The 18913-nt window shown below is 39.6% G+C and overlaps 2 protein-coding genes across 4 annotated transcripts in view; both read left to right on the forward strand.

The window, feature by feature from the left end:
- The window catches only part of LOC147874883 (uncharacterized), a 71048-nt gene that overhangs the window by 36395 nt on the left and 15740 nt on the right, over positions 1–18913 (forward strand). The gene's annotated exons all lie outside the window — the stretch shown is intronic.
- LOC110840884 (sodium channel protein Nach) lies at positions 2362–17434 on the forward strand. Of its 3 annotated transcripts, XM_022086175.2 has the most exons (12): positions 2362–3116; positions 3909–4087; positions 5428–5634; positions 6252–6411; positions 7360–7505; positions 8134–8332; positions 9183–9396; positions 9772–9828; positions 10347–10509; positions 11073–11179; positions 12169–13730; positions 14516–14780. In XM_022086175.2, the coding sequence occupies exons 1-11, from the start codon at positions 3114–3116 to the stop codon at positions 12351–12353; spliced, it is 1620 nt and encodes a 539-aa protein (XP_021941867.2). In that variant the 5' UTR covers positions 2362–3113; the 3' UTR covers positions 12354–13730; positions 14516–14780. The 3 variants fall into 3 exon arrangements, with proteins under 3 accessions (XP_021941867.2, XP_021941869.2, XP_087217060.1); XM_022086177.2 differs by lacking the exon at positions 2362–3116 and having other exon boundaries at positions 3967–4087; positions 5399–5634; XM_087360934.1 differs by lacking the exons at positions 2362–3116; positions 3909–4087; positions 5428–5634; ... (5 more) ...; positions 10347–10509; positions 11073–11179 and having other exon boundaries at positions 12356–13730; positions 14516–17434.

Below are 18913 nucleotides of genomic sequence, written 5' to 3' on the forward strand. Positions count from 1 at the left end.
TGTACTCACGCGATTTTCCCAGAGAAGTTAAGATGGCCTGGTCTTGTAATTCGAATGGGGGATTCTTGAAAGCGAGAGGTCATTGGTAACACAGAAAATATCAATAAATATAATAATAATGACAATATTAATAATACCAGTAATAAAATTAAGTCTATATAATAATTTTAGTTATTATTAATTAAAAGTGGTTAGATCGACGGGTATGGGACACGTCTATGCGAAGAAGTTAAGCGAAAATTTGTGATCTCGTAACTTCTGAATCTACTGCCTGATGAGGAAAAATATCGAGATTTGATGGGTTGTGAGGTGAACGTGGGAACAGAATTTTGGGAACCAACTCCTAAAAAGTGTTGTTTTGGAAGGCCAAGAAGGAGATCGGAGTATAATATTAAAATGGACCTTAAAGGGCTTGGTTATACATGTATATTCTGAATTGAACTCTCTTACGATCGTACCTAATAATAGATTCATTCTCATTGTGGCCTATTTTAAGGTACTAATCGAGGGATTAGCCTATTTCTGGGTCAAGATTAGAAGCCGGGACCTTAAGTAAAATGCAAAAGTGGAATCATAACCGTCACAGCTTGGTTCGGTTGTACTCGGAGGCATCGTTGAATATCTTATTTTGCTCGTATCTCTTAAGAATGCGTCTTTTCCATAGCAAGTCTTATGCGTCGTAGCTTAAATGTTCAACAAGACGATTCACACATTTTTTTATATATATTTAGCTTCGATTTGAACTTCATTTTATCTAATTCCTTGCTCTGAATACAATCTTTTTTAGTGTAGACTGACAAGGACATTCATTCCGTACTAATACGTCTTACCACCAGAAAGCACCAGAATCTTCTTCGTCTCTTATGTTTTGAATATCGTCTGCTAAGACCTCATATTTAATTATTTTTCCTATAAGTGTTCCGAAATCCTAGGACTGACTTAAAAGCACGATTTTTCGATAAATACGACATATGACATTCTTGCAGTGACTATAAATGAATTGTCTGTCACTAGTGTCTTCTCCATCTCAGAAGTTCACACAGTGACTATGTTGACGGTGGAAAATCGAAGAGTAAACGTTTTCTAGATAGAGGGGAGAAAATTCCAATGGAAGCTTCTATTTGATCAAAGACTTTAAAAGAAATTTGTCCTGTTAATAGCGAACGAATAGACTGTTGTGTCCTGCTCTGTTTCTATATTAACCCATCATTTTCGCATTTGAAATATAAATCTGATTTCAAGATAATGTATAAATCACGCCCACTCCATATACCATTATTTAATAACATTACTGTCTTCCAGGTTATGTAACTTTGAAATCGATTTCTGTGGTCGCACTTTAAATATTATTTGAAGAAGAATGGACTAAGTCTCATTCTTCTTGTTAGAGTAAGCTGATTTTGTGTGCTCTGAGTTGATTAGATACGAAGATACAACCCTTGAAACAAACATTAAAAGCATTTGCTGTCGGCGTGGAACATTTAGCGACTCCGAAGGACTAGACCTTGCACTTTCAAACATCCCTTGTACAAATGTGTGAGGTCACAGGTCAAGATACAAGGTGATTAAAATGTTAACATTTACAGGGATTTTAATTCTGAATGGTCTCAGAAGAGGAACCGCATATGAGCCAAGCGGTCACTCCCATCAGACACGCGCCTTGGAATTGTCCATGTAAAATTTTATCTCCTTCGAACATGAATAGAGCAGCAATTGTGAGGAACACAATTTTCAAGACATAAATTTATACAAATCAATTCCCATGTAAGTGTCAACAATTTTCTGAATTACTATTTCATTTATTTTCCGATTTCCTAAAAACTCGTCGTTCAGAATTGCATAGATTTCAGGGGTCTACCACCATTCAAAGTATTTTGCATTGAGTGAGATTTGAGGTTCTCAAGGCTGCGAGTCTGAAGACGGCTGTCTTCTAGGTTACTGTGCCGCGTAGTCTGGTAGAAATTTTAGACGTTTCAGAGATAGTTACTTATTGACCGGATGATGGAGGCAGCAAGGACCTCGGAAACGTCGGTAAACATCTACCAGATTACATTGCGCAACAGCCCAGAAGACATTCAAAGGTCCTTGCTGCCTTCATCATCAGAGCTCTGATTTCGATCAGGGTTGTGATTATGGAGGCAGCAAGGACTCTGAAACGTCGGTAAACATCTGCCAGATTACACGGCGCAACAGCCCAGAAGACATTCAAAGGTCCTTGCTGCCTTCATCATCAGAGATCTGATTTCGATTAGGGTTGTGATTATGGAGGCAGCAAGGACTCTGAAACGTCGGTAAACATCTACCAGATTACACGGCGCAACAACCCAAAAGACATTCAAACGTCCTTGCTGCCTTCATCATCAGAGCTCTGATTTCGATCAGGGTTGTGATTATGGAGGCAGCAAGGACTCTGAAACGTCGGTAAACATCTGCCAGATTACACGGCGCAACAGCCCAGAAGACATTCAAAGGTCCTTGCTGCCTTCATCATCAGAGCTCTGATTTCGATCAGGGCTGTGATTATGGAGGCAGCAAGGACTCTGAAACGTCGGTAAATATCTACCAGATTAAAAAAACTGTGAAGCCCAAAGGAATTCTTCTTTAAAATATAGTTCTACTTACCATTATGCATATGAAAAGTTTCTATGTATAAATTAAGTAGACATCTTGATATGTATAATTAATGGCTGTAGCTTGAGTCAGTACGTTGCATGTTTAACAAAATATGACGTAATTTTAATTTGTGTGTTCAGTAAATGAATATCGGCGACGTTTTGAAAAGATGCGAGTAAAATTGCGTTTGAGAACTCTTAATGTCCTCAAAAGTGTACTGTTCTCTCAGGGGATTTGTAATGTTTATATTCTCAAGAAATCTATGAGACATACACCACTCTGGCTCTGAATGTTTCCGCTAATATTAACGTTTATCTTGTCACTGATGTTGCCTGAATACATGCATTAATAACAATTTGGTTTTGAAGTTGCCGACTCTGGTTAAGAGACGACGACGACGACTGGAGTTCCAGGATCAAGTCACTTGTATCCTGGCTTACGGAAAAAGTGTCGAAATCAGAGAATCCATCCTGAATTGAAGACATTCGTCACTACTCAATATGGTATTGTTACTGAAAGTGGTTATCGATTGTAACTTTTTTTACTCTAATTCAATTTATATATTATCATTTTTTAAAGTCGCTAACGTGGACTAGTAAACTACATTCATGTTATATCAAATCTAAAACTTCTTGACGATGGTGAAGAGTCAATTGAATAAAAATTGTCTTGGATATTATCCATCGTCTAGTAAATATAAAACGTAAAACGACGTTTCGGAGATGGGCCAACTGTGTAGGAACCTGAAGACGGAGATAGAGTCCCATCTCCGAAACGTCGTTTTACGTTTTATATTTACTAGACGATGGATAATATCCAAGAAAATTTTTATTCAATTACATTCATGTTAGTCTAGTGCGTTTTTTAACGAAGTTAATAAATACTAATTTATAAGCCTGATGGAAATATAAGGCCTTTATGTGTTTCAGTCATCAAATACCAAGCTTTCTGTTCGATAAGCCATCGATTTGGCGAACAGCGACGAGTTTAACCTGGACATTGATTCATTATCGCTCTCATTCCGTTAATTACACAGTAAATTAGATTCTTAATTGTTTCCCGAGTCGTAGCTACTGTTGGTTTTGTAATACCATGTTAAGGTCACATCAGATACATTCTAGCCCCTACCCGAATGTCAACATTCGTAGTTTTACTCAGTCTTTTCAATCAAATCCACCGTGAAAACCTCAAATCTTACATTACAAATCTCCTTTCCGTAATTCACAATCGTCTTTTCATATCTTATTGTATACTGCATTTTGAAGATAGTTCTTAAACAACGTCGTGTGTCTTAGAGTCAGATTCCTCAGGTGACGTTGTTGCGCTGGATGAAGCCTGCCCTGGACTCGACACAAGGACGGCCAAGGAAAAAGTGTTCGCTGTCTGTTGTCAAGAACGTAGCCGAATTCTGCAAGTCCACGTCTTTCCATGGCCTCAAGTACATTACTGAAGAGAAAAGGCACTGGATCGAGAGGTGAGTTTCTTAGCGACCCACGTTCTGTTTTCTCAAAAAAAATAAATTACATTTAAATGAGAAAGGAACCGCCTTCCTCGTGTTTGATGCGACTCGGTGAAGAGTTCGTTTGTCACGGAAAATGTCGATTTCTTTGGGGACAGGAGAACCGGAAAATGTACCCCCAAAATCATTCTGACAAGTAAGAAGGTAGTTTTCGACTTGTGAAAAATACATCTTTGCACTTCGACTGACTGGAGCGAGCAGGTTACATGACGTGAGCTGCTTGGGTTTTAGTGTAATCACAGCGATATTCTGTGTTTAGTAATCCAATTGAATGTACTGAACAACAACCCTCAATACGAGGTGCGATCGGAAAGTTTCAAGACTGTGTCAATATAGGGCGAACCGGATGTAGTACGAGCTTCTGCCGCTAGGGGGTGCGGCCTACATTCATAGTGAATCAGTGTGACAGCCGGCATCATCGAATTAGCGTTTGTTTCTTAGTTACGGGCGTTTTGGTAGTGCATTACACCGACCCTCCTGCGATTTCGGAATGGCGTGTGCATCAAATTTTGCCAAAGACTCGCCAAAACGTCTACGGAAACCTATGAAATGCTAAAGCAAGCATTTGGGGAGTCCGCAATGGGTCGTGCACAAACTTTTGTGTGGCATTCACGTTTTAAAAATGGCCGAACCTCTGTTGATGATGACGAGCGTTCTGGACGACCATCTTCGAGCACAACGCCCGAAAATGTTACGAAGATTCGGCAGGCCATTCACGAAGATCGACGTCGTACCATCAACGACTTGTGCGACATTGTTGGGATAGGCTATGGGACCTGTCAGCTGATTCTAAAGGAAGAACTCCACATGCGACGCATCCTGTCTGAGGACCAGAAGCAGAATTGACTTCTCGTTTGTCAGGAGCTCAAAGATCTTGCAAGAACCGACCCCAACTTCCTTTCTAAGCTCCGTGTGACTTCTTCCTCTTCCCAAAGATGAAAATTCAGCTAAAGGGAAGGAGATTTGAGACGATAGAAGAGATTCAGGCAGAATCGCAGATGGTGCTTGACAGGCTGACAAAGAAAGATTTCCAGGGATGCTTCCAGGCTTGGCAGCGGCGCTGGGATCGTTGTGTTCACTCCCAGGGGAACTACTTCGAGGGTGATGGATGAATTTAATACCTGAGATAAGTGTACGGGTTTTTTATACGCGCAGTCTAGAAACTTTCTGATCGCACCTCGTACTCTTAAGAGAACGCTTTATGATATAAGAAACTGAACATTCGCCAAAGATGAAACGCGTCGCGAAATGAAGCTCTTGTGTTAGATGCTGAGTGCAGACACGCTTGTCTTCAGGACGCTGTGGACATTGATGTGCGCCATGGGATTGGTGGGCGCCGTCGTCCTCATCAACAAAGTGTGGACGCAGTACAGCACCTCGCCAACCATCACCAGCATCGAGAGTACCCACTACCCCATCTGGAACATTCCGTTCCCCGCTGTGACTATCTGTCAGGTGAACAAGGTGCATCTGTCAGCCGCCGAGGCGCTGTACAGAGACGAGTGAGTTTTGGGATTTTGCGTTGCTTAGTCTGGTAGAAAATGATCGATGTTTCAGAGGCACTAACGTCTGTTAATTTCTAGGAGGCATAATCAGAAGACAGTCGTCTTCATAACCCAGAAGGACCGTCTGCATTTACCTACAGGTCTCTTTTATTCTGTATTGTTATTCTTCTTATTCGTGCGATCTGTGTACCGTTCGGGACATAACTTTGCTTCCGAAGAAGCTGGAGAAATGCAGAGGAAATTTAGAACAATTTCATCTGGCTTTCATCGATGGTCAAATCGAATTTCATTGTTTATCCCTCTTTCGGCCAAAGAAGGAACTGCGCATGTCACGAAAGCTTTGGTATGATATATGGTATGTGTCTCATTACGATACGAAACTTTGAGGATCAGATGGGCGAGGCATGTAGCACGCATGAGGAGATGAGAATATATGCAATCATAAGACGCTGGCATTTTTGCTTTTGTGAATAATTAATTAATCACGAGACAGTGTAGTATCAAGGGATATCAACTTTGCCGCAACTCACGAGCATTTAGTCGTCAGTGATGAGAAAGAATCACCAAAGAACGCATTTGGAGCAAACTTTTACACTCTTGCTTCCACGTGACAGGTTCTCCGAAATTCTGGACGAGAAGGAGTACTGGGCCTTCGTATCGCAGATGGCCGAGATCATCCAGCCGGAGGGCGTGGACATGTTCCAAATGGACATGGTGCACATTCACGCGGTGTTAAAGAACCGCAGCTTCGACGTGGAGTCTCTCATGAGGCAGGTAAGGCCAGCGCGCGTATCTGCCGCTGCCGGGGCACGTTCAAACGCTCCTTCGAAGAGGATTTCAACTATGTCAAGCTGAGAAATTACAGTTTTTCGCCACGAATTAGAAGAATCCTCTGCCGTACTTCATCCAGTCCCTCAAACTAGCCCACATAAACCTCCATCCTTCTTAATATAAAGACCATTAAATTGACGTCTGAATAATTTCGGTGTCAAACAAAATATTCTCAGTGGTAATTAATAAGAATATTTGTCACCTTCATATGTTTAAATGCCTTTACAATATTATTAAAAAATTATTTCGTGTTTAAGCAAAAAGAAACATCACGCAAATCAAGTTTATTATTTTTATTATTATTTTATTTAGTGTTCTGTCTGACGACAGGTCCATATGAACAGGTTCCTTCCATCCTTTTCTCGGACTGGGACCTGTTCATATACGTTCTTGGCAGATGATCCAGAAGTGGTTTGCTATTGCCTTCTTCTGTGTGTGAATGGAGTAATTGTTGGGATGCCACGGAGGAAAACTCCGTGTTGCCTAGACCACGGCCTTGCCCAACACAAGTTATAAATTCGGGCACCGCCGGGAATCGAACTCGAGACCCCAAGATTACAAGGCCAGCGTTCTAACCGCTAGACCACCGTGGCTTAAATCAAGTTTACTGTTGAAAAATATCCATAAACATTGCCACAAACTTTTAGAATATTCTTGCATCCGTCTGGGCTGGAAAAAATATACGATGTTCCGACAACCAAAGTCACATTGTGCACTGTCCATACCACGCGGCTCTAAGTCAAAAGCTACGTTCCAAGTTCGGAGCTGTCTTCACTCGCCTGTGTTCTGTTGTTCGAGGAACAACGTTCTACGACTTTAACGTGGTCTTGAAGCATGCAGCGTGGTGACAGGTATACGTTGGTGCTGAGAGGTGTTCTGTTCTTTTCCCAGCTGACCCAGCCTTGCTCCAGCTTGCTTATCAAATGCAAATGGCGCGGTGAGGTGACGGACTGCGGTAGCCTCTTCACCATGCACAAGACGGACGCTGGATTCTGCTGCTCCTTCAATTATAACCCACCGGGAGCATCGACGGGCAAGTAAGAGTACTGTCAACGTGACACCAAACTTTGCGTTACGGTCTTCCGGCTGTGTGCAGATGTACCACTGCGTAGAGTGATCACTTTATACTTGTAATTTCTACAGCTGAAAGTACAGATATCCATTACGATAACTGGAATTTTTCATATACATTACCTCGAACTTAGCAGCAAATATATTTCTTGACAGAATTTGTAAGTGTGATTAAGGTTTTATATATACCGAATTTTTCATGACTTTTAATCAGTTATTGGAGCGGATATTGGTTATTTTTACTGCCGCGGAATCGTTTTGATAATAAAATAATCTCGGAACCCTGGAAATAAGAAATTACGCGTTCAAGTTCCGTTCGTGTGTCTAATTTACAACACTGAATGCAAAAAAAACCTGAAATTAAATCTACCTTACATTTTATGTTGTATTTACGCAATGCGACGACGAGTGGACCCGCCTGATCCAATTTAAAGAAACCAAATCTAATCTAACGACACACAACACTAAAGTGTAAAATCGACGCCGAGCGTCTCGACGCACAATCTTCCAATGAAAAGGGTCGACGTTTTTCATGCGTTCGCCCGTGACTGATAGGCCAGAGGCTCCAGGACTGTTTTTTGAATGTGCCCACAGGAACGACGTTCCGCTTCGTGTGAACGGGGCAGGGTATTTGACGGGCCTCAGCATGCTGATAGACCCCAGGCTCGAGGATTATTACGCTGCCCTGTTCTCCTTCTACGGCATACAAGTTCTGGTACACGCGAACCAGGACTATCCCGAGATATCCGCCAGAGGAATTCTCCTGTCTCCACGCAAGGAGGCCTTCCTGCAGGTGTGTGTGGGTCACGATGTATTTGGATTTCTTACTTTTATAACTAAGTCCATGGAACAGAGCCCTTCTCTAGAAGGTGATACTCACTCAGTTAGTCAAGAAATTCCCCGCATTTAATATAACCAGAATAACGTGTTAACAAGATATGTCATTGATTTGTAACGTAAGTCTGATGAATCCAGTTCATATTCTCCTTCCCCATTTAAAATCCACTTTAATATTATTTTTGCATTGGCCTCGGTTTAGCATATGGATTCTTCCCTTCAGGTTTTCCTGCTACAATTGTCTCTCTCTCAGCTCCTATGCGTGCTACATGCCATCTCTGTCTGATCCTCTGTGATTGTTACAGTATACTCCTCTGAAATTTTCTCTTGTCTCCTGCCACTCCCTTTTAGGTCAAAATATTATAAGATAGTGTAGTTGCGTCATATTGTGACTTATTAATTTAAAATTAAATTATTTGGTTTTTCCGTCAAATCACAATGTATTTAAAATAAGATAATTAAAATAATTAAAATATCATTCTGTGTTCCATATCGAATAATCGATTTAATCGATTTACAATTGTAAATCGATTATTCGATATGGAACACAGAATGATATAATCGATTTAATCGATTTACAATTGTAAATCGATTATTCGATATGGAACACAGAATGATATTTTAATTATCTGATTTTAAATACATTGTGGTTTGACGGAAAAACCAAATAATTAATTTTAAAATATTATCCTCAGTTAAGACCGTAAGAAAACACTACGACTGGAAGTATAAATGTTTGGGGCAAGAAGTGGGAGACACCTATTATATTGGGTCCTTGAAGACTTAGTGCTTTAGGGTGTCGACAGGTGTCTGCTGCCTCAACGTACAGCACGAAGGAGGTGCGCGACCTGAGCAGACAGCAACGGCAATGCCTGTTCGAGGACGAGCAGTCCCTGGGGAACAGCAGTGATAGCACCAGACCCATCCACGGAGGCTACTCGTACAGCAACTGCTTAGTGCAATGTCGCGTCGAGCACATGGACAGACTCTGTCAGTGTGCGCCCTATTTCTACCCGACAGGTGGGCGCCATTCCTAATGGGACTGATGTCTTCTGGGTTGCATCGCCGTGCAATATTGTGGAAGTTTACCGACGTTTCAGAGGTCCTTCCTGCCTCCATTATCACTCATCACCCTGATGGAGATTGCGAGGGCCTCTGAAACGTCGGTAAATTTCTACCAGACTACACGCCTCTACAAACCAGAAGACAACCATCTTCGTACTCACCGCCGTGAGAACCTAAAATCTCACATAGCTAGACAGTGTTGGTCATTGACAGCATTGTCGACCTTGGTACCAAGCCACAGTTCAGGCTCATAATCGTTGATCGATGTTCTTGAGATTCTCATATTTGTTCGCATTTTTTTTTTCTAAAGGAAGGACTCGTTTCTTTCAGGTAACAATACCAGGCTTTGCGGACTCACTGACGTGGGATGCCTCGCCGACCACAGACGTACGTAGCCCACACGCATGAGAAACGTATCTCTAATTAAAAGACGCAAACTAAGTTCTTATCAGGATGAGTGATATTCTTTTATATAACGTATTGGCTTTCTATAATTTACTAATTAAGTTATAATTTTAATATACAGTAGCTCTACTCATGACAATATTTAGCCACTTGGAATATCTAATTTTAGGTCGGAGGATTATATTGAAATGTATTTTCAATAAATTTAATGCGAACGTATGGAGTAGATTAATCTGCCTGAGGATATGGTCCAGCTGAAGGCTTTTGTGAACACGATAACAATCCTTCCGGTTCCATTAAATGCGGTGGAGGGGGGGAGTCTCTTGGCCTAGTGACTCAAGAAGGCCTCTACTTAACCATCTGAATGTCGAGTTTCAAAATAAATAGGAATTTTCTTACATCGATCTTAAAATATTATTGTGAACAGCCATGGAAATCAAATACGAAGACAAAGGGATTTGCCTCAGAGGTTTCGACCAAGTGTGTCTGCCATCTTGCAGGTGTGTTCAACAATTTGCGGTCCCCCAACTTTGTTCCTGGTCTAGACGACAATGACAACGCGATGGAGTGCAACTGTCACCCCACGTGTACTGACGTCACATATTCAACAGAGATCTCGGAGTCAACTTTCTTCAAGAGCGAATACGATCAGACCAATTTCTTGTGAGTCTTCCTGCACTCATATTTTGAACAAATTCAGTAATCCCTCGTTATCCGTCGTTTCTTTTAACCCTCGGTTACTATAAAGACTGAGGAAAACCATGGTAACCCTCAGGATACATTTTATCTCTGTCAAGATCCGAACCGAGTACTCCCTACTACAACTTTAAAATGTTGCTGAGGCACGAACTTGTTTTTAAGATAATCTCGTACATAATGAGTTGCTAAAATATTTTATTCTATTAAATAAAATATATTTTAAGCAAGACATAGGCCTTCAACATGTGTAATTCTCCAATTTTTCCATTGAGTTATCGCCGTACACCATTTAAGGACACTATAAATATAAAGACAGAAATATGGAGTTCCTTGTAACAATATATTATGAACAGGCACATAACTGTTGGATCATAAGACAGAGTTACGGGACGGACAGACACATTTAGTATTAAACTGTGTCACAGATGTTGTATTTTTACGACAAAATAGTGGCCATTTTTGACCTTTAAACAAGATAAAATATGAAGACAGAAATCTTCATAAAAGAAGTCCTTTGTTTCCTGTAGTAAGGAGGTCCTCATCACGAACCACTCAATCCTTCATGTTTACTTCAAGGACCTGTCAGTACTGAGGTTTCGCCGTGACGTCATCTACAGCTGGAACGACTTACTCGGTGAGTTCGAAGCACTTTAAATTCTTTCAACAAATCGCACTCCCTCCGTGCTCCAAACATTATTCGGATGTTAGACTTCTTTCATTACACGTGTGTCAGAGAAGTTGACGAACGCGTAGGCGTTGAAAAATAGATTTAAAACGTCAGATACGGAGACAGACATCAATGAAATTAGAGTATGCGATTGTTTCCGAATGTTGAAAGCAACTTGCACATTTTGTAGTTGGTTATGGTACTATTCGATAAAAACATTTATCCACGTTATTTGATTATTGTTTAATTAGACAAAGTAACGACTCCGTAATAAAGTGTAAGGATGGAAAAGTCTACTTCACTGGCCTTAATTTTCGTGATTTCAGATAATATTTCGAAAACTGATTAAATAAAAGTAGTTCTAGAGAAAATATATCTGTTAATTTCATTTTTTTTATACGATTTGTTACAAGGTAATCTCAGTGACTAATGATATGTTCTAGAGATCACATCTTGTATTTAAAGATATGAAGACTTTGTACGAACGTTTTGTTAATTTCTGTTATGCACTAAGTCGTTTTACGTTTTATATTTACTACACGATGGATAATATCCAAGAAAATTTTTATTCAATTGACTAAGTACCCGTTTGTAAAAATAAATTTGAGATTCATGTGAAGTTTATATTATATTAAAACATTACAGACCGCAATTAAAAACCGCCCTACAACTTTTAATGTAGATTGTTAACACCAAATTTAATAGAAATCTCATCAGTAGTTTCGGAGATTAAACATGCGGGCAAATGGATAGTTTCCCTTATATGTTTTCAATTTATGTGCTTTGTGGTAAACAAAACATCTGTACGAGTTACAGAAACCATTTCTTCGTCATATAGTGTTATTTTAGTAAGAGACCGCCAGTTCTTTACTCGTACAAGAAAATTTAAACCTGGATACACAGGAACTCTCCTTAATGGACTAAGTTATTAACGAGTCCTCACTCTGTCCCGGCAGCGTCGTTTGGTGGGATCGTGGGACTGACCCTAGGGAGCAGTCTGCTAAGTTTCGTCGAGATTCTGTACTTTTTCACGGTGCGTCCGGCATGCACCTTGCTACGACGGGATGCTGTCGAGCCCTTCAAGGTCATTCAGGGCCCTAAAAAGAGCCCAATTCAGCCTCCGTACGATTGGGTGTTCTGAGGCGTGCAGGCGAAGAGATGTCAACAAGATTGTGGCGTCGCAGACGGGACATGCCACGCTACAGCACAGTGAATTATTGTCAAATTCTTTAAATGGAATTATTTAGTTGTAATATTGCCTGTTGCTTATCAAAATGATTTTTATTTACAATTTAGACATGAAACATTGGAATTTCAGCAATTTTAGTCGTTTTTTTAAAAAAAAAACGCAGTTAAAAGCACACAAACTATAGTAATATTGATTGCTTTATATGGGTGTTAAACTTGGTGTTTCTTAGTGTTTTGAGATCTAGGTTCTGAGGGAATAATTGTTTCCGAAGGACGAAAATTATGAGTGTGAAGAAAATAACGATAATTTATGTCCTTGGTAAAATATATTATAGTGATTAACGTAACGAGAATGAGATAGTTTGGACATCGCATCGGAGAGATAGCAAATTCGTACCACTACAAAATTAGTCACAAAACTCGAAGAGACAACATCGCTTATTAGACCTACGAGAGCACACGAGATGGTGATTATAGTAGACATGTAGACGGGATTCATGTATAGTTCGTAATAGGGACCTGTGGTGAGCATGAAGTCATGTTGTCATATGTTGAACTTCTCTACCAAGTAAACGAGATCCACCCAAGACAAATAGTTATATGGTGTGAAATTAAATTAGCTACATCACAGTTCTGAGCCGGGATAGCTCAGTCAGTATAGTGACTAGCTACGGACTGGACGACTGGGGTTCGATCCCCGACTGGGGCAGAGGATTTTTTCCTCTAGCCTCTGCGTCCAGACCGGCTCTGGGGCCCACCCAGCCTCCTCTACAATGGGTACCGGGGGTCCTTTCCTGGGGGTAAAGCCGGCCGGGGCGTGATGCTGACCACTCACCTCCCATCTAGTGCCGAGGTCAAGGAAGAGAGGAGCTATACCTCCTCTCACCCCAAGCGCCTACATGGCGTATAGTGGGACAAACTTTACTTTACTTATTGACTATTATTACTGGCATATCTCTCGCTATGGCTCCGCTATCTCTCTGTTGCCTGCTCACTAATTGATTTCCTCTTGATGTTCACAACTCGAGCACAGAGAAATCACCACAATGTGAAAGGATTCAGAGGCGAAGAAGACGATGTTTACACTCTGTTTGTGAATTGTAGATAACAGACAGGAAAGCAAGATTTTTTCTACATTTCTTTCCTAGAATTCTAAGAGTAAATATGGAGTTGTTGCCGGCTTCTTGTGAAAGTAACTGATAACTGCAGTTTGTGTTTGGCTGTACAATGTTGCGGGCGTTGTGTATGGTTGTCTCATGTGAAAATCTTAGGAGAACAGGACGTCTGGAAATGATAATATTCGTTGCGGCCAGAATCATGACCTGAACATGTAAGTACACTTTGTCATTTCTGTTTTTTTATTCAGGAGGTAGAAGCTTTGAATCTTGGCCTGGAAACTGGATGTGGTGACCGAGAATTTTTTGGTATTTTCTCAGTCACTTCAGTTTGTAGTAGCCTACTGATATTTTTCAAGTATATCCTCAGCAGTTACTTGTATTTTACTGAGAATAAAAATAAAATTTATTCTTTAATTTAATATTCTCCATCTTGTGCTGGACGATTTTGGCATACACGAGAGAAAATATACCATGCTATCATCAATCAAATTAGCAGTACATCAGTCCATGTATCTGCCATGGCACATTGAACATTTCAGTCGCATAACAGGAGTCGGTAAATTTTTCCTAAATTGGGAATAGCATAATAAAATTAACATCTTAATCTCTTGTCGCTTTCTCAACATTAATCTGCAAATGATTTGGTAGTAATAAGCTCAAATTACAAGCATTGCTAATGCAGATCGGCGTGTGTGTTGATGAAAGGTACTTCGTTAAACATACAACATCGAAAAATGCTTAAAACCAGAGATGTAACCGGTAATATTTCTTCAGCAGCAGATTTTGAGAAAATCTACTTTGCATTTCATTTGAATTTTACGTAAAATAGCTATTACATATCACAGATACAGACCAAAATTAAATTCATTTAGAAACGTTTTCTCGTCTCCTGCATATCACATTTGATCAAAATCCTAATATTATTTAGTTAATGATAATATATTGTAACATATTTAACTAGGTCTTGCAATTTACTGGAAATTCTCTTACTTTGCAGTACCATGGACTCCAGAAATCTACTGTCGTTTCTTGCCGCATTTTTGGTCCAGCCCTTCTTGATGTACTCAGCATCACACCTATATATAAGATGTCCTTCCATTTGCGCATGTCCATCCAACTTTAAGATGTTGTGCAAGAACTCCTCATTAACTGAGACACCTGAGGTTCCCAACACTGTCATTACACTGGATCTATCCTACAACTCCATCTCTGATCTGACAAACACATCATTCTCCAACAAAGGAACGAATCAACTGACTTCCTTATATATTTATAACAACAAAATACGCAATATAGAACGCGAAGCTTTCGTAAGTTTGAAGAATTTGAAGAGCCTCTTCATGGGCAATAACAAACTCACATATATTCACCCAGACGCATTTATATCCATCAAGAATCTTGAAGAACTGGATCTTCATGGAAATAATATTAATCTGGGAGATGAAGGACCATTTCGTCATCTCGTCAACCTTTTTTCATTAAATATTGCAAATTGTAATCTTGGCATAATACCGAATGCAACATTCCAGAGAACAGTGAAACTCAGTAGGATAGATATGTCTAACAACAAACTTACACACATCGACGACCATCTTTTTGATAACTTATATTCACTTCAATTTCTAAATCTTACAGGAAACTTACTGACATCGGTAGACTTTTTACTAGTTCTGTCAACAGAAACTCTTCAAGAAATGAGTTTATATGTACATGACAATAAGATTGAAAACCTCAATAGTACTGTTCTTGAACGAATGAATGTTCTGAAGAACATAAAGCCTTTATTTTGCAGATGCTGGGATAGAAACTTATTACTTAATGTCTTACGACAATGTTCTGAACATACGAACTATACGCACGATTGCTTAAACAAGACAGCTGATATATCCGCGACGGAAGCCATTACAATGGAAGTTTCCGCTGGTGGAGAATTATTTTATGATAATGAAAACGAAGCAACTATCATCCCACAGGATATCAGTGGTTTGAACATCGCCAAAAAAGATTTTAATGATTCCACTGATGATAAAATTCTGCAGAACTCATCCGAAAATCTTTCTGAAACCGATGTAATTATCATAACTGTAACCATGTCAATTACATTGGTAATATTGGTAGCAGTGATGGTAATGTGTTTCTTAATGAGGATCTTGAAAGAAAGGACGTCTGTGTCCGATGAATACGATTCAGTACCACATGAAAATAACGACCAACATGTAAGACAATGCGACGTTTGTCAAATTTACCAGAACTACACACCCAATTGTGAACACAGGCTCTCGAGACAAAATATGAAGACATCTCAGAAGAATAAACTTAAATTCGCTATTCAGCAGCATCACGTGGCTGTGTTGGAGGCATTCGAGATGCTTACTCAAGAAGGGAATGAGGAGAGCTGTCTGTACGTTCAAATGAATGAAGAGAAATTGCGAGATATCACAAACTCCCACAGTGAATGTGCACAGATGAATTCGGCACCAAATACAATCCCTTGCGACAAAGAAACAGCCGGCCTGAAACATTCTTCCTGTACTCCAGAAAATCACGAAGACACAGTTCTGATGTGCGTGGGGAAAACGTCCGGGTATGACAGAGAAATCACGACGTTTCGAGAACCTTCTCAGAGTCAGCATTCCTGTAGTCGAGCCGTTTCCTACGTGCCGCGTCCATCGGACGGCGTCCACTTGTCTGGAAAGAACCGACATTCGTGTCTGCAGTATTTCAACTCTCCATCCTGGTCTCCGACGTCTGAATCACACCCAGTTCCAAAACGTGTGGAATCTCTTATGGACAAGCGATGGAGAAGAACTCTTTCTTCATCTCCACGGCAGATGCAACCTCGGAGCGCCTATGGCATCGTTATCTCACGAAGTCCCCCAGTGTCTCACAGTCTCAACACTGAGCATCTTTATGAAGAACTGAAGTAATTATTGCTGTTTTGTTATCTATTTTATGAGAGGTGAGTTAAGGAATAATCGAAAACAGTTTAGTGTCGTAGGGGGTGTGAAAGTTTAGACTTATCTGCACCCTCATCTCCCAACAGGTGAGGATTAAATGACAGAATAGTGAGCACAAATATAAAAGCACGGATGATCTAACATTCTACCATCATCATCCAACATGCACATTGCACGCTAATATTTCTGTGATAATTAGCCGTCTCCAACTCACCACTTGCCTCATTAACATGTAAGAGGCTCGTAGGAAGATTACAATAACGGTGGCAGACAGAATTCAGAATAAGGGATTAGCGTCTCTGACGTTGTAACGTATTAAAAATCTCTAATTGTTTAATTTTAACCGTCTAATCACAATAAAATATTTTATTAAATATTAAAATATTATTATTACAATTAACATTTAATATTTAAAATAGATTAAAATATATTAAAATGTTGCTCTTTCTATCGAAATATATTTTAATATATTTTAAATATTTTAATATTTAATAAAATATTTTATTGTGATTAGACGGTTAAAATTAAACAATTATAATCATCACAATATGACGCAACATTATCATCTCTTAAAAATCTCTAGTTGATTTATGTTAAGGATAATCCGCAACTCAACAAGTTTGGAAAGGTGTACTCTTTGGGAATATACTGACATTTCATGGGTGTTTTACGAAACATCACGTGGATCATACTTTCGCAAACAAATATATAAGTTTTAAGAAGTACTCTGGTCCATGAAGTTAATTACTCACCTTAATTTTAGCGTAATAACAATATTCCACCACTCGTTACAACCACGTGTTAAAATTGGTCCCAAATCGATCACCATTTTCTTTGGACAAAGGTAACGAATACAAGAGAGGTCATCTTGGAGTCTGTTGAGTCAATTTTTAATTTTTATTTTGAAAAAGAATTTTTTGTGTGTGGTGAACGTTTCATGAATAAATAATTTCAAATTACCAGGTGTAGTGTATTTAGACTCACAACAACGGATTTTTACCTGCACTAAATGAAGATTAAAGCCATCGATGATGAGGAAGAATAATAATAAGAAGAAAGTGCTGGAGTAAGTCTTGTGCTCCAATGTATTGTCGGTTGAGAGCGAATTCAAACAAAATGGCCACAGAGGTAGATACCCTCTTATCCTTTCTGTCAATATTTACGAAAAGCCTATCACAAGATGTAGTGCGAAGTGGCAGCTGATTATTCAGTTATAAAAGTACACAATTTTGTGATATCCACTGATATCATGGTTGCACAAAGAGTTCTTTCTCCGTTCTTCCGAAAATTCAGTTTTATCTTAAAATTCCATTATAATACGGCCACAGATCTTGTAAATGTCTAATTATTTGTTGCAGTTAAACGTCGTTTTTAATGATAAATCATAAATGTATTAATAAATTAATCTTTTTTGGATTGTCTCAAAAGAAAACAGGTGCTAAGATAATAAACACAACGGAATAAAAACGAAAGGGGACCTGTTAGCAACTGACGATAGGCTAACAGCAAGGTGTCTGTTTGCAAGGAAATCTTGTCACGAAATGTGACGAGGGCTCACATTACCGACTGCACTACACACACACAGTACATTAGCCATATATATTTATTACCAAGTATTACAAAGCCAAGAACACGTTTATTCTTAGAAGAGGTCCTTGCTGTCTCCATCATCACGTTGGTTAACATCCACCATACTACACGGAGAAACAACCCAGAAGACAGAAATCTTCATATTCACCGCTGTCAAAACCTCAAATCATACAATCTATAGGTAATTTCAATTCCCTTTGAGACCTGTGAATTCCATTTTAAACAACCATTCTATTCTATTGGACACAACAAAGGATTTTAAATCCAATTACTCCATTCGACGGTATTCCTGAGACAATGTCTACGTACTTTATTGACTATTCTGCCTCCTCGAAGACCTCAAGATTCCATTAAATTGTCCCACACTAACCTGTAGAGCAGCAGCTTGAATGCCCTTGTCTATCGTTAGCCATCGCGTATGAACGTCCATCCACTTCAACAACGTGATTCGGGTTGCTAGAGAAAATCAGGACTCTCAACAGAGAAATTTGGATTGCATCAGGTACAATGTCCATGATTGGACTGTACAGTACATGGGGCGATGTGAGAGCAGTCATTATTTAACACAAATTCAGTTCTAAATATGATTTTCACTTGCAACAGCCCCAAACATGAAAATATATCAATAAGCAACATCTTAAGAAAGACTCAACGGAGGACAGTTTTCGGGTCTGTGACCTTAGGTCCTGTAATTTCCTCTCCGACACGAACGTATTTTGCCTTGGTTTCGTTCTTTTATCGCTGTTACGCTCCTATCAACAGAAAACATCCTTGTCAGGACTCGAATCAAGGACAGTTTATCAGTGTTGAGGTATTTGTTTCTGTAATCTCCTCTTTCAAGTAAAAAA

This window comes from Zootermopsis nevadensis, unplaced genomic scaffold, assembly GCF_977971745.1.
Source record: "Zootermopsis nevadensis isolate Lab colony 2312 unplaced genomic scaffold, Znev_1.0 Znev_ptg000003l, whole genome shotgun sequence".
Classification (NCBI taxonomy): Eukaryota; Metazoa; Arthropoda; class Insecta; order Blattodea; family Termopsidae; genus Zootermopsis; species Zootermopsis nevadensis.